We start from the raw sequence: 27,198 nt of genomic DNA on the forward strand, positions 1-27,198 counted from the left end.
TTCACAGACGCACAATGCAGTACATAAACCTGATACGCAGCCCACGAGAAAACACACTTTTACACATGCAGAGCATATGAGAAAAAGACCAGAGCTGGAAAATAGGTACTCATTGGCAGGGACTGTAGGGGTGTCACACCCGCCCCCTCTGCCTGTCCTAGTGGGGTATTAGCACATACCTACATGGGCATTATTATACAATCATCTGGACAACAGGCAAGTATGTTTTTGTGTTGTCTAAGACCCAGAGTCCTCATGAAAGCTGCCAGTCTCCCAATTCCCCGAATTCTGGAGTTAAAAGCAGTATTTTTCATGTCATCTACCACTGTGCCGACTGATCCAATTATTCTTAATTTTATAGAACTTGACCAAGTTAGTTTCATGCCCCCGTTCCCTGCCACACCTGCCTGACTTATTGTGCTTAGCGTTGGCTAGATCGAAAGAAGCATTTGTCCACTGTTTCCCTGGGACTCGAGAAAGAGGAGTCATGTCAGCTGGGTTGTATTCACCTTCCTCTCTTCCCTGTCCCTCAGTACTCTAAATTGAATGCTCCAGGGGATGGGTAGCAGTGACCTCCAGCCTCTTAGGAGGCAGCCACGGGATACCCACCTCAGGAATTATTCATCCAGATTTTATCATTTTTACTGTATAGCCATGTTATTGTGTTAATACCGCACTTCGGTGTTGTACTGGGTAAAGAACTTCGTTTAAATAATGAATGGCCTGTGATCTTTTGCCTTGTACTCATCTCATTCCCTATACGAAATAAAACAGGACGTGGATACTTATGCTGATTCAATATAGCTTGCAATATTTTGAGGGATATTTAACATTTGAAGACGCATTATGTTCCATTGATATTGCTAAATGTCTTAATGTTGGAAGATCTGTCTCAATGGCCAATGATGCATGGGGATTGTACTCTGATGTTGATTGGGTGACCTGCAAGTATGTTAATCATATATAGTCACTACTTCTAAATTTTAGAGAGCTCTAGGGTGTGAGGCTGGCAACAAGAAGTGTTTAATTCGGTGCTCTTGTTTTCAGAATACCTTTGTTACCGGCGTATATCCTGCCAGTCCTTCCAGTTGGCTTTTTGTTGTCATCACCATCATGGCGACAATGTATGCCCGTGTGGATCCGTCCATGGGCATGATTGGAAAGATAAAGGAACATATGCCTGTCAGGTATGTGGCTCTGTGCTATTTATTTTCTAATTTAGTACTCCCTCCTTTTCTTAATTCCCATTTTTTACTCTTAAGTTTTTTTATTTCATTTTTAATATAGAGCTTTTGTCAAAACGGTTTACAAAAGTGTCAGTGGTCCAATATTTCTGACTAAATCAGTCAGTCAAAGTAACTTTATTCGGTTTAATATCATTACAATGTGCAGCTCCCTCCATAAAAATACATCAATACTTTGGTTGTGTGGTAGAGAATTACACTGTTCGGGTTCAGTTACAATGACTAATACTGTTTCCTAATAGCCATTGCAACTTTAATATAGTTGGAGACCCTAGTGCATGTATCATAAGAAGACAAAGAGTGAGATAATAAAAACCTTCAATATAGGAGCATGGCTTAATTTCTTTTAAAATCCCATTCTATAGATAAAACAAGAACAAAAAAATAATAAAGCTAAATCGAAATTATTCTGAAGTAAAGCACACAGGAAACGCAAATGATGCAAGTGATTTTTCAAGAGAAACTAAACTGGTCAAATAATGGCCTACCGGAACAGACATGCCAGCAATTGCTGTATTAAGGACCATTACATGGCATGACTTAGAGAAACTGGACACATGGTAGAAAGGGACCACCAAGATGAACTAGAGAGGCAGGATCACATGACCTAAAATAGTACATCTAGAAAATTTGGAGGACTAACAAAGGTGCCTGAGAGGATGAACATATTTTCAAAACACTAAGAAGCGGAAATTACGGAAGAACAAGGAGTCAATAAAAGAGATGAGAAAAATGAAGATCTGAGCAGAAGAAGGGAGCCGAAAGATTAATTGCACTGCATATATCTAAGGGCAGAGATTCGGGATTTAACAGCGGAACAACCATTACAAATGGTACAAAGAAGAGAAAAAGAAGGAAAGATTTGTGAACCATCTGCATAAAAGTGGCAGGATAGGCCATGAGACTTAGTGATTGGTGTCCAAGGAGTTAACACTCTTCCCCATGTAGACCCATAAGAAAGAGGAAGACAAAACCATCATGACCAGTCTGAGAAATTTACTAAGATCATCTAGCTAAAGGAGAACCAAGATAGTATAAAATCAGAGATGATCTTCTGATGCAGTGAATGCAGAAACTTTGACAGAAGTGGATTTTGGCGGATTGAGCTGATCGAAAGCTAGAATAAAAAATTTAAAAACGTAGCAGTCCAAGAATATATAAATGTGATGAATGGCAAAAAGTTTTGCAGGTTGGAGAGACAAGTAAAAATATAAGGTGGAAAATTGCGTAATAGGGACATTGATGGGAAAATGTTTTTTATGAGATCTATTGGTGGCATTCATAAAAAGAAATTCATCTTTTGGGAGCGAAAGGTGGAACATTTGCTCCAATATGGAATAGAGACACAAAAAAAAGGGTGAATCTCGAAATAATTGGTAGATACTCTTTTTGTGCTGGTCAGAATAGTGAAAGGGTTCATGATCCTGATATGGGAAAAGAAGAGATTATATTGCTTGATCATGAAATACCTTGAAAAAACACAAAAGACGAAAGGCGTTTGGCAAACCAGGAACCGTTTGTTTAATTAAACAATGCAGCCAGGAGAACAGTTACAGGCATAGGGTCTGAGGACTGTCGACTTATAATCGATCTGAAATGTGTTTTACAATTCATTGAATGCCATAAATTGTTCAGGCGATTATTGTATGGTAAGGCTGCCTTTAGAGGCGTAAATCAACTTATTTGATGGGGAATCCTTGTTTGCCTTGACCTTGTGTGGAAATAATGTGGCCAGTGGGTAATGGGGAGTGTGTGATCACTGCGTGTACTGTATGTGCTGTGTCCTAATTGTCTATATGTTCCTAACTTATGTTACATAGGACTTAATGGTGTTTTGGGAGCACACGTACCCCTCTAGCAATGTGCACTTTATTGGGGCCATTCTCCTTGGACCATTGTGGTGTTGCTGCGCCTTTCTGTGGAATTGATCTGGAATTTCTTGTTTTTGAGTTTCTCTGCCGGCTATGTGCCGCCCCACCTGTAACCTGCCAATCAGTGACCTCAGGCCTAGGTCTTGGAGCCAGCCTGACTACTTATTTCTGAGTCAGGTTGATATGGAATTAACGGGCGAATTGGGTAATAAAGATGCGATTTTGGTTTCATATATGAATGTATTGTTCTTCATAATGACATTGACTTTCTCAATATGAACATTTCCCCCTCTAGTTGAATTTTCAACTACACTAACCCATACTTCGTGACAGTTACTTTATTGGGGGCCTATTGTTCTTTAAACTCGCTTTTGACAATTACTACTTTCCTAGTTACTTGCATTATATCCAGTTTGAGGACTGCGTTCTTACAGCAGGAAATCCTCAATTGTACAGATCCACACAAAAATGCAATGAAAACTGGCAACAACGATCTGCACAGAAAGGAGATCCACCGTGGGAGCCAGGAGAACCAATTGGAGAACCACTTCTGGTCAGGGGCACCTACCTCCTCACACATGTCTCTTTGTAAATGGGGAAGTGCTTAGATGGCAGGAGTCAGTGTTCCATTGTCCCTATCCGCAGGACACACCCCCTCATTCCATCACGGTCATTAAGTATAACACATATCAATGCTGTATCACCATGATGCGGATTTCTCTCCGGTTTTCTGCATCACCCACCTGGCTATTTAAAACTAGTGGGCGTTCCCTTTTGTCTGTACTGTGAAGATAGGTATAGCCCTTCCTGCCCTTCCTGCGGATACTTGTCTGTGAACAGTCTGAATTCTTCTGGAATATCCTTGCCCAGCCAAAATAATCTGCAGTTTTTTTCACAAACCTGATGCAACAAGGTTGTCTTTTTCCTTAACAGGTTTTGGTACAAATTCGACAGTTCTTCTCTGAGAATGACCAGGGTCCGTGTGTCTGGTTACTGGGGAAAGAATTCAGCGCCATTAGCGGACAAGCTGAGTGTAGGCAAATTTGCCTCACTGCCAGTAATAATCCATCAGTGTGGAGATGCCCCATTGCATGTCCGGAATGTGCATAATCGTGCTGCAGTTCTCATTCATGCCCAGTTGAAGCTTGCCTTTACCTCTGAAAAATAAGGACTACAGTGTAAGTTTTCAGACAAACTAGGGGTTGCCCTTTCCCTTCTAGCCAAGTGTATCCACCCACCTTGGTATCCCAGTTTTCCTGACATGGTGTGGGCATGCTCTCATTCAACCCTCTCCCATGTTACTCATTCCCCTTTCTATCCTCGAACTGGGCGGCCCTACACAGGAACTCCATGTCAGGAGTCCACTTGTTGTTAAAGAAGATCGCCACAGATATGCTAAGGGCCACCGTTCGACCACAAATTGAGGTGGAAGCGGACTTGTTGGTGCATTGAGTTGGGAGTTTTGCTACCTTCAAGAATCTCTTTGGGAAGTCTCGGGGCTAAACAGTATCCTACCCTGTGGTGCTTTTCTGCGCGTCCCATCCAGCTCAGTATGGATATCGCTAGGCATGGTGAAACAGTATAGAGCCATTGGGTTGGTTTTGTATCAGTCCAAATTCACTACTACCCTGTGGGGATCTACTTTGTTGGATTGGATTTTGGTTCTAATTCTGCATAGGTATAATTTAAGAAGGTGTTTTTGTAAGTAAAGTCTGTCTGTGCCCACTGCATGCGGTATCTGTGAACAGACGTAACTAGACCCGGCTGATGTCTGAGAGCTCTCTGCGGTTATGAGCTAATACCACGTGTTGTGCAAGAAGATGCTGTGTAGTGCATGTGGGAGGCTAGTGTATGATTTGGTGTAATTGTAAGTGATATGGGATAGATCCCTGCGCAAGCCCTGTGGCAGTTTCTGAACGGACTCCATTTGGCCAAGACTCCATAGACAGAGGGTACATAGAAGAGCAGGAATACATAACTTGTTATTGAACATTGCAGGTCTTGGTGATTTTTCCGTGGTTCCTGTACTTCCCTTAGGGGTGTGTTCTCCACCCCTAAGGGAAGTACAACCCCCCCCCCCACTTCCCAAGGGAAGGGAGGGGTTATCTTTTTAGTAGTTTAAAAATAGAGGTGGCTTATTGGTAATCTGATAGATTAATCCCTTTTATGAGCCGTTAAGCCCACCACCCTGTCCTTCATACCTAACTGGGTGCTTGGACTAGTGCATACTGTTTATGGAGTGGTCTCGCAGTACATAAGGATGGATCGCATCAGTTTTCAGTCAGGGTTCTACGGGTGCCACCAATTTTGCAAGAACATGTCTCTCCGATTTGTGCACGAAGTCTCTGTTGGTGTGGGCTGCGTCTTTCAACCTACACATGTGCGTGATTGCGAGAAGGGGGCATGTCGCTGTTAAGTGTTGGTGGTGGTTGCAATGTGCCCCAAGATTGTGTGTGTGTCTCCAAGTGTACTGGCATGCAGTGTGCTCCGTGACACTCCCTTGTGGCACCAGATATCTCGACTTCACCTTTTCTCTAAAGTCTTCTTTTGGGCTAACTTTTGGCTTCTTTTGTTGTTTTTTAGGTCGAGCCTGTAACAGAGCGCATGCGCTGTTTTGGCAAAGACTTCATGTAGGGGCTCTCGATAACTAACCTAAGAATCGCACAGGCTTGTGTGTGTGCTTTTTGTTTTTTCCCACGCTATTGGCCTTTGTGTGCGTCTTTTTAACAAAGACAGCCCACAATTGGCCAAAGGCAGGCGCATTGCTCCGCCCGTTGCCTATTGGTGTCGGTTACCCGCACGGCTGCCATGTGGTTTCAATTATCGTGCCCAGACACGGGCGCGATAATTGAAACCAGATGTCTTGCTGTGGCGCGCGCACCATTTTCGGGCTTGTTTTCTTTCCTTGCGAGCTGATGGTCCGCTCTTAGTTTTTGGGATAAATATCACTGAAGATAAATCTTGTAATTTTGTAAAAAGGATATTTATGCATCATATTAAGTAAGCCTTGGTTTACAGTGTACTCACCTTGGAACTTCTTGTTTTTTAAAAGCTTCTATCACAAGACGTTCTGTATGAAAAACGAGGCTGCATACTTTAAATGGAATATTAACGTGCCTAGAACAGGCGGGATGAACTGGACAATTGATGCCGCTTGAGTTTATTTTATGCTGGTCCATGTCCTCATGACAGTTTATGCAGTTTGATTATTGTGGCGTGCAGCTTTAAGAGAGCAGTATAGCGAGCTGTTTGGAAAGTTCGGACCACGTCTGCGTCTGTGAGTCATGCTTTAGGCAGACTTGAGGAATGGACCGGCACCGAGCCCCTTGCCTGGCGCTCGGAAACAAATGACTCCCACGGTAATATTTCTTCTAAGTTAAAGCGCCAGCCGAGCTGAGAGTTGCCCCTACCTCCGAAAACGAGAATAGTCCAATGGAGTCTCTGAAAATTTGGATTGGAACGAGATTATAGGCAAGAAGACAACCCGTTCAAAATCTTTCAGAGACAGCATTGACAAAATTAGCATCAAACTATAAAAAACGACAAACCTATAGCCAATGCCTATCGCGTAAACAGCTCGTTGACAAAAAGGGAAAGAGAAAATGATAAAGGTAATCACGCATCGGTGACTTGAGAGGCACAGACGCTATAGAGTCTCTCTGGGTAGCCTCAGAAAAATGGAAAAACGGCAAACAACAAATACCAATTTTTGAAACAAAATCAACAACATGAAATTATGCACCTCGACCAAAAAAGCAAACTATTTTCGCGGAGTTATTTCTCAAAGTGAATTTCTAAAAAAAATGCAGTCTGAATGATTATACACGAAAACAAACTGACCATTACACATACTGTAGTCAGTCACTAACAATGGTTCTGCCCATGGTTGAACGTCCTGTCCTTTGATTCTCACTCATTAAAACTCTATTGTTGCAAGATCCAGGGATATGTTTGCTGGGAAATGTCTCAGCGCTGCGAGCAATTTTGCAGCGTGGCGCTGCGTCCTTTAAAAAAAGCATTTGCAATGCAATAGGTCTCGCATTTACGTGAGTTTGAGGTATTGACATTGCAAATGACAATGCCTTTTATTTTTGTTTCCGTTTTTAAAACATAAATAAAAGGCATTGTAATTTACAATGCCAATAGCTTAAACCCGTGTAAATGCGAGACCTGTTGCATTGCAAATGCTTGTTTGGGTATTTCCCTAGGTCTCGGCGCGATCTGCTACCTCATTTATCGTGCTCCGGCGGGGGTTGCAAATTTGATCCGTGGCCCCCATGTAGCCCTGATTATGCAATGGTGTCTGAGGTCTGGGTCTACTACTTTTTCAGCATGGTGTATGTGACGCTTGGGGCGTTGGTTAGTTGCTAGGCCTGAAATGGGGATGATCGGATTCGGTGTTCTACTCTCGCCTGAATCTGTGATGGACACTGGGGATTCCGCCTTGCCCAGGCACACCCCTCTCCCTCTGACCACGTCCTGCTGCCTTTCAGGGCATTTGTACCTGCTCTTCCCGGGTTGTGGCTAAGGACTTCTTATACGCGGGCATGCTTCTATCGCTATTTGGGAGAAGTATAGCACTTTGGTCAGACTTTGAAAATTGGGAAAAAGAGAAAGAAAACCTTGCTGGTAACATAAGGTGAAGAGCCTGGGGCTAAGGCCAAAAAATGTATGCTGCAGTCTGCCGAATGATGGTGTTGAACCGGGACTGTCCCCACAATTCTGGGCCGCCTAACAACTCTGGACACCCCCAGTCCCCAAGGGCTTTCCTTCAACATCATGCTCCCCCCCACTGGAGGACAGCTTCGTTTCAGAACCGAAAGGGGGGTCTCGATTGGGTGGAGACCAAAAGCTTTTGGAGGCGCTGTTGGGGCTACATTCCACGGTGGAAACTTTGGTCATGGGCTGAATGCCCAAGAATGGAGGCCTTTCGACTTGATTAGAACCTGTCCTTATTGACTTTTTGGATATGGGGACCTGGGTGCTGGGTTTTAAGTACTTTATCTGGGAGACAACCACTCCCTTGTCAGACTGCCCTCCCTCTGGGGTGTGGCCAGCTAACCTCGCCCCGGCGGTATCAACAGCTGAGTGGGGCCTTGGCTCCTGCAGGTACCTTTGATGGCGACCTTTAGTGTGGATACCTGGTCGACAGAGCACATACAGGAGCTCTAAATCCCTAAACACAAGTAAAAGCTTGGATTGCCACTGTTGTCTCATTGTTCTTTCTTTTGGTTTGGTACAGTTTTTGGGGATGTGGGTGAAGGGGTGCTATTTATTCTGGGCGTTCCTTACTGCACATTTGGACTCTGTTTATGTGAATGCATTATTTCCCCAGGCAGTTATCCCTCCCTGCCGAGGTTGTGGGCCTGGTCCCTGTTGGGCTGAGTTCCATGCCTGTGGTTGCTGCTGCCACGGTTTTGTCCAACTTCCTGATCGCCGCTGCAGGAGTGCAGTGGCTGTCGGAACTCCCTGTGGCTGAATTTAAGTGCATTCGTGTTCCCCTGTGCTCGGCTTTGTGGATGAATAGTCATAGGGTTTTCTGGTGGCTGGCCCTGACCCATCAATATCTGCTCATGGTTTGCCTTTAACCGGCATCTGTCTGCCATGTGGCCCATCCTGTGGCTATAGTAGCATACCCTAAGGTGTGGGTGCTGCCAACCTCCCTGGCCTCTGCCACCACAGCTTGGTTGTAACCCTCTGGGGTTTTGTTATGGAACTTCCTTTAAGACCGGTGCCATTTGCACGCTCACGGCCAACGTGCCCCCTTCGAGGGCAGTATTTTTCAGTTTGTGATGGACCAATTTAGCAGTGTCTCACTGGGTTTGCTCTGGTTTTTCTCTATCATTTTCTTGCTTCTTTTTGTGGTAATGCATATGGGCTTGTGTATCCCGCCAGGATTTGGTGTCTAACCCAATCACACTTTCCGGTCCTCTTTGTATCTCTTTTTTCAGTATATTGTAAAAGAACGCTACTTGTGGGCCCGTATCAGTACACAGCTGTTCTGTCTCATGTCCTCATTTTCCTTCATTCTATCCAGAGAATCAGTTATAATCTTTCCCTGGCTTCATAGTCTCTGCTATTATCCCTTCCCATTATGGGTTGTCAGAGAACATATCCCTCAGGGCTGTCCATATCCGGTACCTGTATGAATTGAATGAGTCCCCATCATGCTCAGTGTCTGTTAGCATAATTACTGGGATGCAAGCTTTGGCAAACACCGCGTTTGTCTGTTCTCCAATAAGACTACTTAGCAGACTTTTAATATTGTCTATCGCTAGGTTTATTCCAGCAGTGTTTTTCTCAAAGCATGAGATCCATTTCCCCATTCTTTTCAGCAATGGCGGCAACTTTGTCCTTAACCCCTCTTTATCCATCTGAGCTCATGGCACGTAGATGGTCCCTGACATGCCCTTCTGTAGTAACTGGTACATTCTTATTTGTGTTGCTCTACGGGTTTCTCTCTTGACATGGCGTTCCCCTCTTTGTAGGCATTCCTGCAGGTAAGGTAAGTTCCATTTGGGATCTCCTCCCCCATGTCTGATGCAATCTTTCACTATGGTCATGTCCTTTGGTTTGAAGGATCGTTTCTTCGGCCAAGGCCTATCGCACTGCTCTCTTTCCTCGGTCCAGCAGACTAGAAGGGCAGAATGGGCGCACAAAGATCTCACCTTCCTCTATTGCTATAATCTCCCTTGGGGTCAGTTTGTCCTTCCCGTGCGTTCGGGTGGAGCAGCATACATTCTCGTCGATGCTTCCCTTGTGCACACGTAAAGGTGCCATCCTATTTGTCCTGTCTATTAGTTGGGGTAGTATCAGGCTGCCTTGGTCTTATTTTCTGGTCAGCCCCTCTCCTAGGTTGAATGATTGGTGATGTTCGGATCCCTGCCAAAAGCCTCCCATCTAATTCTACCCCCGATTTTTCCCCAATCGGTGCCTTTTATCTACCCCTATTTTCCTTACGTGGGGGGCAAGCTGCTCGGTTTTCTCGCTGAGCTTCCTGAGTGCGAGCTCTTTCTCTCTCTCTTCCCCCCCCTTGGTTTGCACCTTTCTTCCTCATCATGCCTAGTTTGCCTCCTTCGCTCTGAGCTATGCTTTGTTCTCTTTGGTCGGTCTTCACTGTCAAATTGGCTCTTATGTTCCTCAGCTACCTAGGCAAATCCTGTAGCCTCACCCTCATTGGTTCCCGGGGACTGGGGCTCCCACCCTCACTTGCTATATCACTGTTTAGGACCTCCAAAAATCTCCTTGTCACTTGTGTATGTTAGCCTGAACCAGTGGGAGTGCGTGTTCTCTGTGCTGCTGGGGTTCTATGTGTCAGACATAACAGACGGGGCGATTTGTATTTGTATCTGGGAGCCTTTTCACAAGAATTGGGTTGCGCTGGAATTGTCTGGGCATGCTGAACTGTTATTTGCTCGTGTTTGGACCTATTCGTTGTTCGTTGGGGGGCCCGCCGACTGCTGCTATTGGCGAATTGGAATATCCTAATGCGGGGGTAACTGGCATGAGCACCTCCATACCTGCATGTGGTAGGGAACTGCAGAAGCTTTGCTTGCTCTCCTGTAAGATTATCGATCTGGGCCTCCTCGAAGATGGCTTATAGTTCTAGTAATGCCTCTCTCCTGCCTTTCTTTTGACCTTTGTATTTAGTTTGCAGGTGTGTTCTCATATGTTCAATTGCGTTGGTGTCAAAAGTTCCCTCGTTTGGTCAGGAAAATGTGTGCGCGTGCCATTCATGTCAAAACCTATTAGTATTTTAAGCCTGTGTGGGGAACCTGGTTTGCATGTGATTTTAATGTGGAATCCATAATAAGTCTGGTAGTTTTTAGTGGACAAAATACAACTTACCTAATTTTTGGGGAATCTGTGTTTTGATCTAATCGTGGCAAAAAATCTACATGGTTGCACTCTTATAAGTATGTTCTACGAGCTCAGCGCTATCTACAGATGCATCAAACAATTCAATATGAACATTTCATCAACACAAATGAGAATGCATGTGAAGGGTTGCAACATTGGTTAAAAAGTGTGACAGTATAAAAAAAAGTATCTGAATTATATCAACTTCTGCCGTCAATTACAGTTTGCGAGAAATAACAGCACCCTCATATGAAACATTGAGTCATCGACGAACCAAAGGCAATATTTAGGTCAATGTTTGATCATCTCTTGTACCAAAACAGCAATTAACAAAAGCACCATAACATAACATATACATTACATCAATCTCAACAAAAACTGACAAAAATGATGACTTTGTCAAAAATCTCCTCACCCGATCATAGCGCATGCTATCCTGTGACCAGGAGAAGCTCTGAACTGGACGCGGAACTAAGTGAGCCTGATAGTCTTCCAATATCAGCTCCAAGACAAAGGTGATAGCAATAGTTCACAGAAAAAAAGGAATAACTCAAGAACCACAGGCCCCTCTTGGCCACACACTTGTTACTTCTAGTTTCGCAGGTCCAAATCTTTTCTCCTAATGTCCTAATTGCACATTGTATCCCACTCTGGGACAAAGCATACCATCGGTGTCATGGCCAGTAGTCTAGGCGAGCAACACCTCTCACTACTTTCAAATACCAACGGTGTTAAGAAACCGGGGAAACTGAGAAACCCTTTTAGACAAAAAAAAATAAGATTGAGGTGCCAACTCCGTTCAATCAGGATAGCTTTATCACACAAAAAGCGTCCTGGAAGCTATAAAGTTTGCGATACGCCAAATGCTTTACTTAGGTTCTGATGTAATCTCGTACCCTCTGTGACTAGCAGAACTTCCAATCAGTTATGGTGTCTGTTCACCTTCCTTGCTGTGCAAATGTGAATCTGGCTGGGCAAGGTCTTCTTCCTTTGGCTGCAGTTGGTTGTAGGCACCAATCGGCTCCGATGGTGACTGGCCAAAATGTTACTTGAACATGAAATACCTTGAAAAACACAAGAGGCGTTTGGCAAAACAGGAACAGTTAGTTTAATTAAACAATGAGACGGGACAATAGTTACAGGCATTGGGTCTGAGGACTGTCTCAACTTACAATCGATCTGAGATGTATTTATATATAATTAATTGAATGCCATAAATTATTCCACTGATCCTTGTATGGTAAGGCTGCCTTTGGATTTGTAAATCGACTTATTCGATGGGGAATCTGGGCCCAGACCATGCGTGGGCACAATGTGGCCGATGGGTAACGTTTTCTGGGTGTCTGACATAGGGAGTGTCTGGCCTGTACTGTGTCCTGATTGGCATCTGTTCCTAACTTATGTAGCATCTGACTTAATGGTGTTTTGGGATCGGGTGTACCTTTCTGGCCATGTGTACTTTATTGGGGCCATTTTCCTTCAATCATTGTGGTGTTGCTTTGCCTATCCGTGAAATTACCCTGGGGTGTCCTGTTTGTACGTTTGCCTGCCTGCTACGTGCCACCCCGCCTGTGACCTGCCAATCAGTGACCTCAGGCCTAGGTCTCAGAGCCTGCGTGATTACGAATTTGAGTCTGGGTTGACGTGGAGTTCACAACAGACAAATTGGTTAATAAAGATGCAATTTTGTTTTTATTCATGAATGTATCGTTCTTCAGATTGACATCTACTTTCTCGATATTAACAGTTATGAATACAGGAAGGCGAGCTACCAGCATGAAGGTACAATGGATGAAACATAAGATGTAGAAGAGAATAGTAATGTCTTGTTAGATGTAATCGACATGGTGACAGGGTCTGGTCAGGGCTGGATATTAGTTACCTTCGATTTTGAAACCTTTTTTTAATGGTGCCTTGTCTTTTAATTTCAATTCTTTGCCTCAGAATATTTTTTATCTTTTTTTTTCTTTTTCCTCAATATTTCACTTTTACCCTTTCCACATCTGTGCTATCCTTTTTTAAATTCATCATACGTAACTTTAAGCCTGCTCTCCATCTTTGCAGACCACGGTCTCAATGACTGTCCTGTAATTTTACCTGACCTGTCACAGATGTCTGTCACTCTTTGTCCATTCAGATATGTCTCTGAAGTCTGTTATGCTTCAGTAAGCCAGTCCAGGTAACTTGTTTTGTTTTGGTATCTGGTTACCTCTCAGGCACTTTGGTCTCTGCTCTCCCTTTGTTTCAGACAGACCACATGTGATACATTCTCCCTCTTGGCCAAATATGTTTTTCTCAGTTCCTTTTTTTTCTAGAATAGGTCTATGATGTCTCATCTCTTGAATTCAAGTGGATCAGTCTGTGATGCCCTATTCTATGTACTTCTATCCTGTATGTGCCTAATTCTTTTTCCTTCTGCTTTTCTTTGATATTTCTCCTATTTTCTCTTTTGTTTGCAGCACCTATTTTTCTCACCAAGGACAGAGTATCCTGAGTGCCCTGCTCTTCTCCACAGGTCTGTGGCTGGCTCTCATCCTAACTATGCGCTTCATTTTGAAGCAGCTCCTGTCCTACCACGGCTGGATGTTCGAACAACACGGGCATATGTCAGTTGGCACCAAGTTATGGCTGGTACGTTTCTTTGATCTGTGTTTTTCTCTAAGTGGCATATACAAACTTCTTAGTCATTTCACAAAGGTTTTGTTATTGTTAGTATGACTCATTTAAAATATTTATAAAAATCATTCTAACCATAAGACCTACAGCACAGCTTTTAGAGGGGCTGGAATCTTATGTTTATTTTTTATATATGTTAGAAGTGCAAGATGGCAACAAAACAAAATTATCAAAACCGTGAAGGAAGTGTATGTTTAACTACAGTGTTAGACCATTAGGACTGCGTGTAAGGGATGTGATGGTTCTTTGACTGGATAGGAAGAAATCTGTACCTTGGTGGTTGAGAGAAGATGTCTGTTGGCTCAGTGGTTGCGTGGGAATAGCTTGGGCAGGAATATTGTGGATGGTTTAGTTTTTGGGTTGGAAGAGGCTGAAAGATGCTCTGGATAACCATGGAGATGTTTGATGGTTTGTGGTTGGGTGGGAAGAGGTTAGTTGGTTTGGGGTGTAGATGGGTAAAAGGGATTGTTGGATGCAGGCAGATCAGAGGCTCTAGGAGACTGGTTAATAAGGATTTAGCGGTCCATTAAACTCCTGAGAAGAGATATTAGTCTGGTCTTGAAATGGCAAGAGAACTGATCTCTAGTTGGGTGGGCAGTAACATGAGCTTGTTCTATAGTTTGATGGGCATATGTTGTCTGGTTCGGTGTTTTTGTCTGAAGACACAGGGCAGAGTTATGGGAAGAAAGAGGTTATATTTTGAGGAAAAATAATTCTGTGATGTTCTAATGTTCTTGTTTTCTTTCCACAGTTTATGGTGAAAATCTTCTCCGGTCGAAAGCCCATGTTGTACAGTTTTCAGGCTTGTCTTCCTCGTCTGCCTGTTCCTAGCATCAAGGGCACCATGCAGAGGGTGAGTCTAGAGCCCCATAAAGCCCCAGTGCAGGAATAGTGCTGAATCAACAATGCATCCACTTTTCTTATTGTTTTTATATATAGGATACAGTACCCCTTTGGTTTTATTATACATATATTGTAAGTTATGTGACCATATAAACTCTGCCTATAAATGTATCATTTCCTACCTAATAAATGGTCACAACATCACCTTTCCTACAAACTGCTTAAATCCTTAGTGTGTTGCTCTTTCATGTGAAATAGATAGGATGTTTGAAGAAATGAAGAATCTGTAGTGCAAAAATAATGTAATCAAAAATCGGTTCGATATTTACTGCAAAAAGATATTCGATGTAAGTCAGATTTTAGATAAATGCAGTATCTTTCTTATAATTACATAAAGAATGTAATGCAAAAAACAAACATATTTCCATAATATCTCCTTTCTGATGATCACTATTCATTTTGAAAAACAGATCAGAGGAAGAATAAGCTAGGATTAGTTGTCATTCTTTAAACTTGAACTTTAATTATGCTCTGGTCCTGCATTTCCTTCTGGCAACCGGCATTGTGACATCATAACAACTGTAATAACTTATTACAGTTGTTCAGCTATATCATTTCTTTATTAAAAATGATTAAATATGTCACAAGTCACCTCTAATAAGAAAATTAGAAATTGCCTTTTTGCACAGGGATGGCAGGCTCCCATGTATTATATTTAGGGCTCCCAGTTTTCCGTTTTTACTGATTTTTCTTTTTTTAAATTGTATTTATTGACATTTTGAAAAACTCAAAACATACAACACAACAGGCCAGCATGTTAGCAATATATGTCAGGAGGTGGAAGCAACACAGTTCTTACATTACAAAGCAGTGTTCGGCCAAGCCGCGATCCATACACCCACACCGAGAAAGGAGCATATCTTTGCACAACCCTTTTCTTTGAACCATTAAGAGGAAACAGTACAGAAAATCATATAGAGGGTCTAAAACTCGTTCGCCATATCTCACCATGCATGCCAATCCTAGGAGTAGACAGACACAAAACAGCAAAAGAGAATAAAACCATTACCAAATCACAACAAATTACCCAACGGAGCGTCACCCATTTGTGCTTCTGCAGTCAGTCGCTGTTGCTCCTGAGCCCAACCTATAAACAGTTCTCAGATATCACGCCGTCTTGAAGTAGGCGGCATGAGCTCCCAAAAGGGCTCAGCTGTTTATGACCATATGTGACATCTCTGATTCACCCTTTAACGGAAGGTGCCCTCTTCTTCCATCAATGTACTGCAACCTGTCGTTTAGCAAATAACAGAAGTGCATGTAATTTGCGCATCTTAGGTGGAGTGTCTTCTACGTAGCTCAGTAAGCCCAACATGGGGGATGGGGCAAGTGACGCTCCGATAATTTGATTCACTGATGTAAAAATTGTGGACCAAAAATAGGCAAGTTTTGGGCAATCCCACGCCATGTGGAGAAAAGAGGCTGGAGTAAACCTGCATCGCCAACAACTTTCATTGTCCCTGAGCCCCATACGATGCAAACCAACAGGTGTCCTATAAAATCTATGTAAATATTTGAAATGAATGAAGCGAAGCCTGTAGTTAGGGCAGAGTTCAGTAAGTTGGCCACATCAGAAGGACCATTGAGCCTCAGTTAACGGAGTAGGAAGCTCGGCATTCCACCATTGGAGGGCTCGGGGTTTCACCAGCGGGGCGGTGTTTTGCATGTGTGTAAAGACGTGTAATGAGTTTACAGGGAGATGGAGAGCGCAACAGGTTCTCCAATGCAGGCAAGGATGGTGGGGCCGTCGGGAAACCCTCAAAGGGCCCGGTAGGCTGCACGCAGCTTATGATATAAGAACAGCTCGACAAATGGTACCCCCTGTCCCTCAGCTGTGACCGGTGGGGATCTGAAAGTATCTCCTGGATACAGGGCAGCGAAAGTGTGTAGCTTCGTCTTTTGTGCCATTGTCTTGCCGATACCATCCTGAATGCAAGGCAGCATGGGGTTGTGTGCTAGTGAGATGGATGGGGCGTACAAAATCGGAATATTCGCTCTCTTGCGCAGTTCGTCCCATGCCCAACGTAGTGTCTCGAAGGTATCGATGTCGCCGCGAGGGCGTTGTGACGACAGATAAAGTGCCACCCTGAGGGGAGCAGGTGCCACTGCATCGATCTCAACTGATACGTAGTGCAGGAATTGGGCCTGAGCGCAAAGTGCGTAGAGCTGCATATCCTTAGCCTCTCCCCTCCCCCATCCCCCCCCCTCCCTGCTTCAACGGGAGTGTCAATAAATCCCAGGAGACTCCGGCCTGTCCGCCCGCCCACACCAGGGAGACCAGCTGTGACCTCAAGGTCTGGAAAAAGTGCTGCGTGAGAGGGAGCAGGATGTTAACAAATAAATAATAAAATTATGGTAGGACGACTATCTTAGCCAGCGCAATCTTCCCTGCCAAGGGTAACGGAAGCCTAGACCATATTTTAACCTTCTCTTCCAACCATATGACCGCGCGTCCGTAATTGAGATTCCATATCTCCTGCGAGGCGTGACTGAGCCATGTAGGAAAGTGGCTCTATATATACTGTTCCCAAATAGGTACAGTGTGTATAGAGTCCACAGTCCCCAGAGGTTTGGCAGAGGCTAAAGTTAGATATAACCTTACTCTCTAAAGCGGTAGCTTGGTCGAGCAGTAAGGCAGTATCAGAGGACAGTGTAAAGCATTTGTTGTACACACTCAGTCAGCAAATGGTCTAACACACTCAAGAACTAAACTCTAGACCAATGGTTTGTATATACAAATATATGGTTGTTTTATTTTAGAACCAACAATAAGTATCAAAATATACTTTCTCAGAATGAGATGCTTTAGTTAAATACTTTGCAAAAGACAATTGACTTGGAAAGCAATAGTTGTAGTTGCAATAGGCAACACAATAATACATTGAGCTCAATGGGAATTTTAAGTTATATGCAATTGATTACCTTCAGGATTACTTTTCTCCAGGACTGGATCCTAGATTCAGTCCTGGGACAGTTCTTGGAAACAAGTGAGTAAATACTTTTTAGTTACTGTTGTGATTTTTAAGCAATATTTAGCTATTTTAAAAGTTGACACTTTGAAACTTTTTCTAATCAAATTACCAATGTTATCCTATGGAAGGAAATTCACTTAGCAGGTAAGTGGGGTTCTCATCCAGGGGATACTCCTCAATAGTCATAATCTTTGAATAATCCCCGCCCATGTGCGGGATCCCGGAGCATATAGAAAATATATATATATACATATATATACATATGTGAAAACATATAACTGCAGCCTAACAATGTTCAAAACCTGGCAATGCTGTAAATTACATATATTTGCATAGTAGTGCACCCCTATCCCATAAGGAAAAAAGGAAGCATAGACAAATCATAACACAGCACTGCTTTATTGCCATAAAGCGACATGTAATTGTAGGCATTCGCCAGTAGGCTGCAGCAGAGTATCAAGAAACCAAGAAAACTGACACCCTGCCTTTAAGGCATTAGAGTAGGGGGACCGTGCCTTTAAGGCCTGCCTGAGACCCCCTGCTCCCATGATGCATTACAGGTGGCAGTTGGGCCAGTTCTTTTTTCCGGCTCCTTCTGCGAGGATCCTGGAGCTTGAGCTCTTCAGTTTTTGACAGAAATTTTGAAATACAGCTTTTTCAAGCTTTTTTCGACGTTTTCTGACTTCTAAGGGATAATTCTGCTGGTGTCCAGTGAATTTTCGATTTTTTTCCAGTCAGAATGTCTCCTTTATTTAGGAAATGTCCTTCTTGTGGCAACAAGATGGCACTGGCGGATCCAGACTCTGTGTGTATCGTGTGTTTACCATCTAAACACGATCCTGACCAGTGTCCCCACTGCCAGAAGTTCTCTAAGCGCACTCTGAGGGACAGAGAGCGCATTAAATTACATGCAGGACTGGAGAGGGAACGAAGCCGTCGTGAAGGCGAGCACTCTTCATCAAGACCTCCTTCTTCAGCTACGCAAGTACAAAAATGGCGACACACCAGCTCCCCTGGCTCCAGAAAGAACAGGAGTCCAAGAGGTTCGACGTCGAGGGTGCCGGCGAAGAGGCAGAGAACTTCGACGTTGAGGGATTCATCCCACCATCAAGATTCTCCGCCGCGCAAAAGTAAGTCGGCGTCGAGGCGCAGCCCTGCGGGCTCGCAGGTTGCTGGTACAGTGACGTCTGGGCTGTCTCCGTCAACGTTGAGGCTTCCGTCGACGTCGAGACACTCTCCGCCACCCTCGAGGGGGTCGGCGTCGAGAGATGCGGCGACGTACATTCCGCCGCGAGTGGACCGGTCGCCGTCGAAGGTTACCCCCACTCGGCGACATAGAAGGTCGGCGTCGAGAGGAAGATCGACGTCAAGACCACCACCTCGACGCCGTGAAAGGTCGACGTCGAAGTCGCTCAGTCGACGTCGAAGCTGCCCAGCCAACGTCGAGAGAGGTCGACGTCGAGGCCCAGTCGGCGCCGAGAGAGGTCGACGTCGAAGTCGCCCAGTCGACGTCGAGGGAGGTCGCCGTCGAGGTCACGGCCGACGTCGAGGTCATCTGGCCGACGGCAGGTGCCAGAGGAGAGGAGGTCGACGTCGAGGTCTCCGCGATAAGCGTTGAGACCGCCGTCGAGACCAGAACGCCACACCCCACAGTTGCCGATGGTGACGCAGACGTCGTCGACGTCAAGGGGTTCGACGTCGAGGGCAAAAACTGGAGCGACCACGGAGAGGTCCCCAGGAGAACAGTCATCATCGCCGGGACTGCACATCATGCAAGTATCTCCTGAAGGATCACCCAAGACACCAGAGCGATTCGGACTGTCACCGCGCTGGTTACGAGATGGGAACACTGGCGCATGTCGGAGTCCGGGATCGGACTACTCCCGCATGTATTCCCCACCGCGCAGGAGTAAGTCTCCTCCGGGGGAGCCAAGGCCAATTTCACCACGCCGGTCTCGTTCCAGAGACAGTCGCTCCGCGCCAAGACCTCAAAGATCTCCGTCCAAGCGCAAATCAAGGTCAAGGGCTCACCATAGTGAACGTTCCCACAAGAGGCGACGCACCAGGTCGTCCACTGGGACTTCATCGACAAGGTCCTCAGTCCGGGACTACTCTCCTACCTTTTCCTCAACACCTCCATCGCGAGTGTCCCCTGTGGATGACATCGCAACTTTCTCGGACGTTCTGGGTAGAGGGGCGCAGAAGTTGAACATCGCGCTGCACACTCCTCAGGCGCCCACTTCTGTGATCTTTGACACGTTGCATCATCGGTCGGCTCCCAGACCTCTGCTTCCTTTGGTGCCAGGACTGTTGGAACCAGTAATGGCCACGTTCCTCACTCCGGCTACAGCGGGCTCTGTGCCGTCGAGGATAGCAAAGAAATATAAGGCTCCGACCGAGGATCCTTTATTCTTGAGGGCGGACCCTCAGTGGCGTAATCGTGGCGGCGGCTATGAAATCCTACTCGGCCTCAGTATCTTCTTCTGTCCCCCCTGAGAAGGACAGTAAACTGATGGACTCCTACGGCAGGAAAATGTGCAACACTTCAGCCTCGCACATGAAGGTGGCTAGCGCTTCAGCCCTGCTGTGGAGGTATGATCGCTCCCTCTGGGACTCCCCCGCCAGATTCGTGGACAGACTGCCTAGAGACGACAGGCAGGACTTCACGGAGATCCTACAAGAAGGCGGCCTGGTGGCCAACCAAATCATCAGCGCAGCGGCGGATGCCTCGGACCTAGCCGCGCATGGCTACTCCCATGGCGTCTGCTCCCGGCGTTCAGCCTGGCTCAGGCTAACGGGCCTCAAGCCGGACGCGCAGAAAAGAATTCTCAATCTGCCTTTTAATGGATCATCACTGTTTGGGGCTCATGCTGATGACCAGATGAGCAAGATGAAGGCGGAGTTGGACACCGTGAAGGCTGTGGGGCTGGAAAAGCGCAAAGAATTCCGGAAGCGCTTTCGCCAGGGCGACAAACGTGCCTTTCACCAGCGCGTTCAAACACCCCAGTGGTCCTCTCAGAACCAACAGAGGTCCCTGTTTCAGCAAAGGGGTCGGGGCAGAGGAAGAGGAAGTACAAAACAGCAGCAGTCCTCTAACAAGCAGCCCTCCAAACAGTGAAACCTTACTTCCTCCGCTCTCGTTCGCCACTCCGGTGGGAGGAAGTATCACTGTTCACCTGGAAGAGTGGAAAGCCATTACAAGCGACAGATGGGTGCGGAGTATTGTAGAGAGTGGCTACTTGCTGAGGTTCAAATCTCCCCCTCCGCAGGTACCCCCACGGAGACAGTCGCTCCCTCCCATCCAAAACAAACTTTTAAAGGACGAAGTTACCACTCTCCTCTCCAAAAACGCCATAGAGGAAGTTCCGACCAGGCAGAGAAATCAAGGAGTGTACTCCCGGTATTTTCTTGTTCAGAAAAGAGGAGCTGTTAGAGAGTACAGACCCATCCTCGATCTCCGTCTACTCAACGGATTTGTCAAGAGAAAAGTTCAGGATGCTGGCACTGCACCAGATCTTCCCACATCTTCACCAGGGGGACTGGATGTGTGCCATCGACTTACAGGATGCATACTTCCACATTCCTGTCTCAGCGAAACATCAAAAGTTTCTCAGATTTCAGATATTTCGCCAGCATTATCAATACAAGGTCCTGCCATTCGGCCTCAAGTCCGCCCCACGAACATTCTCAAAGTGCATGGCGGTGGTGGCTGCTTTTCTCCGCAAACGGAAGATATTCGTCTACCCCTATCTAGACGACTGGCTCTTGAAAAGCTCAACTCCGGCTCGACTCCAGAGTCATCTTTCGTTTTGCCTCAACCTTCTACACTCGCTGGGCCTTCAGGTCAACTACAGGAAGTCTGTCCTCAATCCCACTCAGCGGATCCACTACCTGGGCGCCTCTCTAGACTCCTCAAGCGCAAGTGTGTGTCCTTCGGAGGAGAGGTTATCCTCCATGCTTCATAAAGGCCTCACTCTTCTCAGCATGGACTGCCCCACGGCCAGACAAGTGTCGTCTCTTCTGGGGTCGATGGCTTTGTGCATTTACATTGTGCCCAATGCACGTCTGCACCTGCGTCCTCTGCAACAAGATCTAGAGGATCAGTGGTCGCAGAGGTCCGGCCGCTGGGAGGATCGCATTACCCTTCATCAAGCCGCCAAAGATTCCATCCGGTGGTGGATGAAGCACTCCCATCTGCTTCACGGCGTCCCATTCCATCAGGCGCCCCCGACACAGTCAGTGGTCACTGAGATGGCTTCTGGCGAGAAACCTGACGATCGTCGCGGTTCACCTGCCAGGGACCCTGAACGTGCAGGCAGACGGCCTCAGCAGAGACTTCGTCGAAGCGCACGACTGGGTGCTCAACGAAGACGTCGCTCAAGACATCTTCCGCTTGTGGGGCACACCGGACATCGATCTGTTCGCAGACGCGGACAACAAAAAATACCCCGTCTTCGCCTCCAGGTTCCCTCAACGGGGGTCGCAGGGGAACGCGCTTTTGATCAGCTGGTCGAGGACATTGCTTTACGCTTTTCCTCCTCTCCCTCTCATCCCGGCTGTGATACAGAAGTTCTACAGAGCCAGAACTCGGATGATCCTAATAGCCCCGGAGTGGCCCCGTCAGTGGTGGTACCCGGATCTACTCCAGCTGTCGGAAGTACCACACAGGAGGTTGCCGTGCCTACCGAACTTGCTGACCAAGGACAAGGGGAGGGTGTTCCATTCCAATCTTCCCTCCCTCCGCTTGACGGCATGGCTCCTGAATTCATCCAATACGGACATCTAGATCTGCCTCCGGACTGTATGAACATTCTTCGGGAGGCAAAGAGGCCCTCCACGAGGAAGTCGTATGGCTTTAAATGGAAAAGATTCTGCTTCTGGTGTAGAGAACGCCCTTGATCCGATCCGGGGTCAAGAACAGGTTATTCTCCCCTACTTACTGTACTTGGCGAAGTCTGGGTTAAAATACTCTTCCATCAGAGTACACTTAGCTGCTGTTACAGCCTATAGGAAGTCTCCTACCCAGACCTCTTTCTTCCAGATGCCAGTGGTAAAGGATTTCTTGGAAGGGCTTAAGAAAGTTTACCCACCAGTGAGGTCTCCTTCCCCTTCCTGGGAACTTAACATCGTTCTCTCTAAGCTGATGGGAGCTCCTTTTGAGCCGATTCATAAGGCCTCCTTGCAACATCTGACCTGGAAGGCTGCCTTCTTAGCAGCCATCACTTCGGCCCGTAGGGTTAGTGAAATTCAGGCCCTCTGCTGCAAGGAACCTTACACTGTGTTTTATGCTAATAGGGTGGTGCTCCGTACTCATCCGAGCTTCCTGCCCAAGGTGGTTTCGGACTTCCATATTAATCAGGTGATCACGTTGCCCACCTTCTTTCCTCAGCCGACCACTCCCCCGGAGAGAGCTCTACACTCTCTTGATCTCCGGAGGGTTTTGAAATTCTATCTAGCTAAGACCCTTACTCTTAGAAAGTCAGACAGGCTCTTTGTTAACTATGGGCCCACTAATACCGGGCTGGCTGCGGCCAAGAGGTCTATCTCTAGATGGATTGTCTCTTGTATAGCTTTGGCTTACCAACTGTCCCACAAAGTTCTGCAGGGTAAACCTAGAGCACACTCTACTCGAGGGAAAGCTTCTACTGTAGCACTCCTTCGCAATGTTCCCATGTCTGAGATCTGTAAAGCGGCTATGTGGCGCTCAGTCCATACTTTCACGCGCCATTATTGCCTAGATTCAGACGCGCAGGCCGACGCCCAGGTGGGGCAGGCCTCTTTGAGGAACCTATTTGCATAACTGTAATGCAAGATGTGTCTTTTAATGTATGTTTTAACTGCTTTGTTGCTCGTCCGCGAGACTTTGGGTATGGGCTTGCTACTCTATTCATAGATTATGACTATTGATGAGTATCCCCTGGATGAGAAGGATTAGTTACTTACCTGTAATCCTAGTTCTCATCCAGGGGTATACTCATCAAAGTCATAAGCGACCCACCCACCTCCCCGGACGAGCATTGTTTTCTCTTTAAATAAGTGATGTATGGAAGGCAGATCTACTCAGGTGCGGAGGCACCGCCAAAAAAGAACTGGCCCAACTGCCACCTGTAATGCATTATGGGAGCAGGGGGTCTCAGGCAGGCCTTAAAGGCACGGTCCCCCTACTCTAATGCCTTAAAGGCAGGGTGTCAGTTTTCTTGGTTTCTTGATACTCTGCTGCAGCCTACTGGCGAATGCCTACAATTACATGTTGCTTTATGGCAATAAAGCAGTGCTGTGTTATGATTTGTCTATGCTTCCTTTTTAGGTCTCGGCTGCGAAGGCTGCGCTTGCGCAGTCTCGCTCCGAGATTTAATGAGTTTGAGTGACTTTGAGAAGAGGGGCTTGCACCCGCCCCTCTTCTCTCCTGTTCTCCATTGGCTGGCCTCTTAAATGCTGGCCAGCCACTGGAGAAGAGGTCCAGTCACTCCGTTGAAGCCCCATCCTTTTCGGATCGGGGGGCGTGTTTTTTCGTTGCTTTTCGCAGGGCGTGTTTTTCACTCCTCCAGCCAATGGCAAGAGGAGAGAAAAAGAAACACGCCCCCGAATCCGAAACCGAGGCTGCGTTTCTCCGAGGCAGTTCTTCTCTGCCTCGGAGAAAGGCGGTGGTGTCCCGGCGTTGCTCCCTCACCTTAAATTGATTGACGGGAAAGTTTCTGCACAGGGAAGGTGTGTGGAGTCGGGAACGGGGCAGAGAGGGGGAGGGAGGGATCCTCGCTTTGCGTCAGGTGGCTGCGGGGACTGTGTGGCGTCGCGGCGCTATCTTCCCTTCTGAATTCGCGACCTCTAGCTCCTGGTACGCCGGTGAAACTTGACAAAGGTCCTATCGGACAGGCTGCAGCATCTTTTCAGTGCGGACAGTTCAGGGGGTTTCTCGGGCGAACGCTGCGATGCCAGCTGCTCAGTGTGTGCTACACATTGTAGTAAGAGCTTAAGCCGCGGCTGCTCCGGCCCTGGTGTCAGGAGTTGAGGTGGAATGCTTCTGTCTGCCTTCTTTGGAAGAAAAAACTTGGCAGATAAATCAGGCACAGGTTTCTCCGTTACTTCCTCTGAATCAGTGCAATAAATTTGCCCGGAGCGCGGGGATTAGCGGAAGAATTACAAAGGAGCTCATTTGTCCGCCTTCAGCGCTCATTCCCAAACGATGCCTGAAACCTCACTCAATGCTTGTGCGTCTCACCCTCGTGTCTCACTGGCGCAGTGTCACACACTGCGCGGCATCGTCATTCAGTAGATGCGTGCCTCACCCTCAAGAGCCGCAGGAGGGCAGTGTCAGTCAGCGGGTGCGCGCGTCACTCGCAGGAGTGCGTCGCCTCTCGTTGGATGAAAGTCTCACTCCTGGAACCCTGTCTCATTCACTGAAAGCAAGCATCACTCCTGCTACACCGTCTCTCTCAGTGCGATTCTCACATTTGAAGCACAACCTTCTACTCAGTGGATTCAAGAGTCACACGCTGCACAGCATTTATAAAGCGTTTTTTACCAATTAGGGGCTTACAAAGCACGCCAACGCGCACCAGTATCCCGGGCATCCTTTCTGGAGTGCCAGTTAAGTTATAGATTGAGCTGTATGGGGGTTTGGGGGAGGGGCCTGTTTTTTTGAGATGGACTCTAAACATGGCGCGGAAGCGTTGCTGCACTGACCTGCTCATGAGGGGTTGATGAATAATGTGAGAGCAGACACGTCTGCGGATGGGGATAAGATTCTAATTCCTGAGTTAATTATAATAACATAGCACTGGTAGAGCCAATTTTTAAGTGCTATCTAGAATTTAGGATGGTTATAAATGACTCCTATTCTTGCTGCAAAAGTTTTTTTCTCTATTTTAGACATTAGGAGCCAGAAGGATTTCTACCCCCGCCCCCCGCCCCCCCCCCCCCCCCCCCTAAAAGTTATTTAAGGAAACGGGAGATGGTAGCAGAGTGAGCTTTAATCAAAGTGATCTGCCTTGGTTGTCTCACAGTGTTTGCTGGCGGAAGTGCGGATCCTAAGTGGGCAATTGGACAATTATACTTGCACTTTAATTTGAAACGGATAGGTGTACCCCCAGAGCAGCCAATTTAGAAATTGAAGTGCTGGAGAAACATGCGACCTGATATTAAGGTTAAGAAGTTATCTCGCTGCATTCTGGATTCTCTATAGCTCTTTTAATAATCTGGTGTTATCCAAAGACCTTGTGTTTTTTAAAAAATGTATAAGTCAAATAGGTATTGGGGCTTTCAGCCAGGCTTCTTAATACTTTGTTCCGTTGATGTGCAATTTACATTTTTCTTCCACCTACTACAGCATGGGAATCGGCCAGTCCACTCAAGCCATTTGCTAACTTCAATGTAAATAATGGTATTTTTGTCTTTCACAAGTAAAACATGGGCACACAAAAGTAGTTCTTTTAAATGCCAGGGACTTCTATAGCAATGTGTACTTTCGGAGTTAAAAAAAGTACTTTTACTTTTAGCAGCACTCCCAACGGTAACATTTCTCAAAACCTTTGACAAAAGCAGGCATTAAATAAGCCAAAATGCTGACTGCCAATGCCAGACTTATTGGCTATTCCAATGTGTGATCACTTAAAGTGAAGTTCCAAGGCATCTACTGTTGGTGTAGTCTAGCAGACGGAGTGCTAGATTGAAGTAGTTCGTACCTTTTGATGGAATCTCAAGTAAGGAAAACATTGATGTAGCCATCTCATCAAATAAAAGGCTCCATTTGTTACTTGGTTAAGTTGACAGGTCAGGGAGGAGTTCAAGCCCCTGATCACACCTTGAATCTCATTCAGTTCGAGTCTCTGGTACAGAGTGGGTTGTTGGACCATATCAAAGGCGTCAGGCATGTCACTACTCCATTTAGAGTCCACAGGGAGCTCGACGCTTTCCTATATGGCGATTTGTGCATATCTTTTGCTTCTTTCTGGCAGGATCCTGCTTGGACACAAAGGCAGCTCTTTCAATCAGCTTGCTTCGGAGACAACCATTGAAAGTTCTGTCATATATGGGGATATTGGGTGGGTCCCCTTTTTAGGTCTCGGCTGCGAAGGCTGCGCTTGCGCAGTCTCGCTCCGAGATTTAATGACTTTGAGTGACTTTGAGAAGAGGGGCTTGCACCCGCCCCTCTTCTCTCCTGTTCTCCATTGGCTGGCCTCTTAAATGCTGGCCAGCCACTGGAGAAGAGGTCCAGTCACTCCGTTGAAGCCCCGTCCTTTTCGGATCGGGGGGCGTGTTTTTTCGTTGCTTTTCGCAGGGCGTGTTTTTCTCTCCTCCAGCCAATGGCAAGAGGAGAGAAAAAGAAACACGCCCCCGAATCCGAAACCGAGGCTGCGTTTCTCCGAGGCAGTTCTTCTCTGCCTCGGAGAAAGGCGGTGGTGTCCCGGCGTTGCTCCCTCACCTTAAATTGATTGACGGGACTTGCAGCCATCTAACTCATTGTACATTACGCCACTTAATCTTGGAGAGAAATGTTCGTAAAAAAACTGCACAGCACACATGGCTTAAAGTTGAGGACGTGCTTTAGGGGGAAGAGTTCAATAGATAGACGCTGGTGCCACAAATAACATCTCCGCGTCACTCGACTACACCCTGTATTCCGGCACCAACAAGATGAGGGGAAGCTTCGCAGATCGGGCGCCATGGGCATGA

General features: G+C 46.3%; 1 protein-coding gene across 8 annotated transcripts in view; it reads left to right on the forward strand.

Annotated features, from left to right (window-relative positions):
* LOC146809390 (carnitine O-palmitoyltransferase 1, liver isoform-like) overlaps positions 1-27,198 on the forward strand; it is a 406,858-nt gene that overhangs the window by 92,028 nt on the left and 287,632 nt on the right. For all 8 annotated transcript variants that reach the window (XM_085616202.1, XM_085616204.1, XM_085616209.1 and 5 more), the window contains 3 exons: positions 1,048-1,187; positions 13,435-13,606; positions 14,403-14,504. In XM_085616202.1, the coding sequence (XP_085472328.1) occupies positions 1,048-1,187; positions 13,435-13,606; positions 14,403-14,504 (414 nt within the window). The remainder of the gene's footprint in view (positions 1-1,047; positions 1,188-13,434; positions 13,607-14,402; positions 14,505-27,198) is intronic.

The sequence above is a fragment of the Triturus cristatus genome, chromosome 7 (assembly GCF_964204655.1).
Source record: "Triturus cristatus chromosome 7, aTriCri1.1, whole genome shotgun sequence".
In the NCBI taxonomy this organism is placed as follows: Eukaryota; Metazoa; Chordata; class Amphibia; order Caudata; family Salamandridae; genus Triturus; species Triturus cristatus.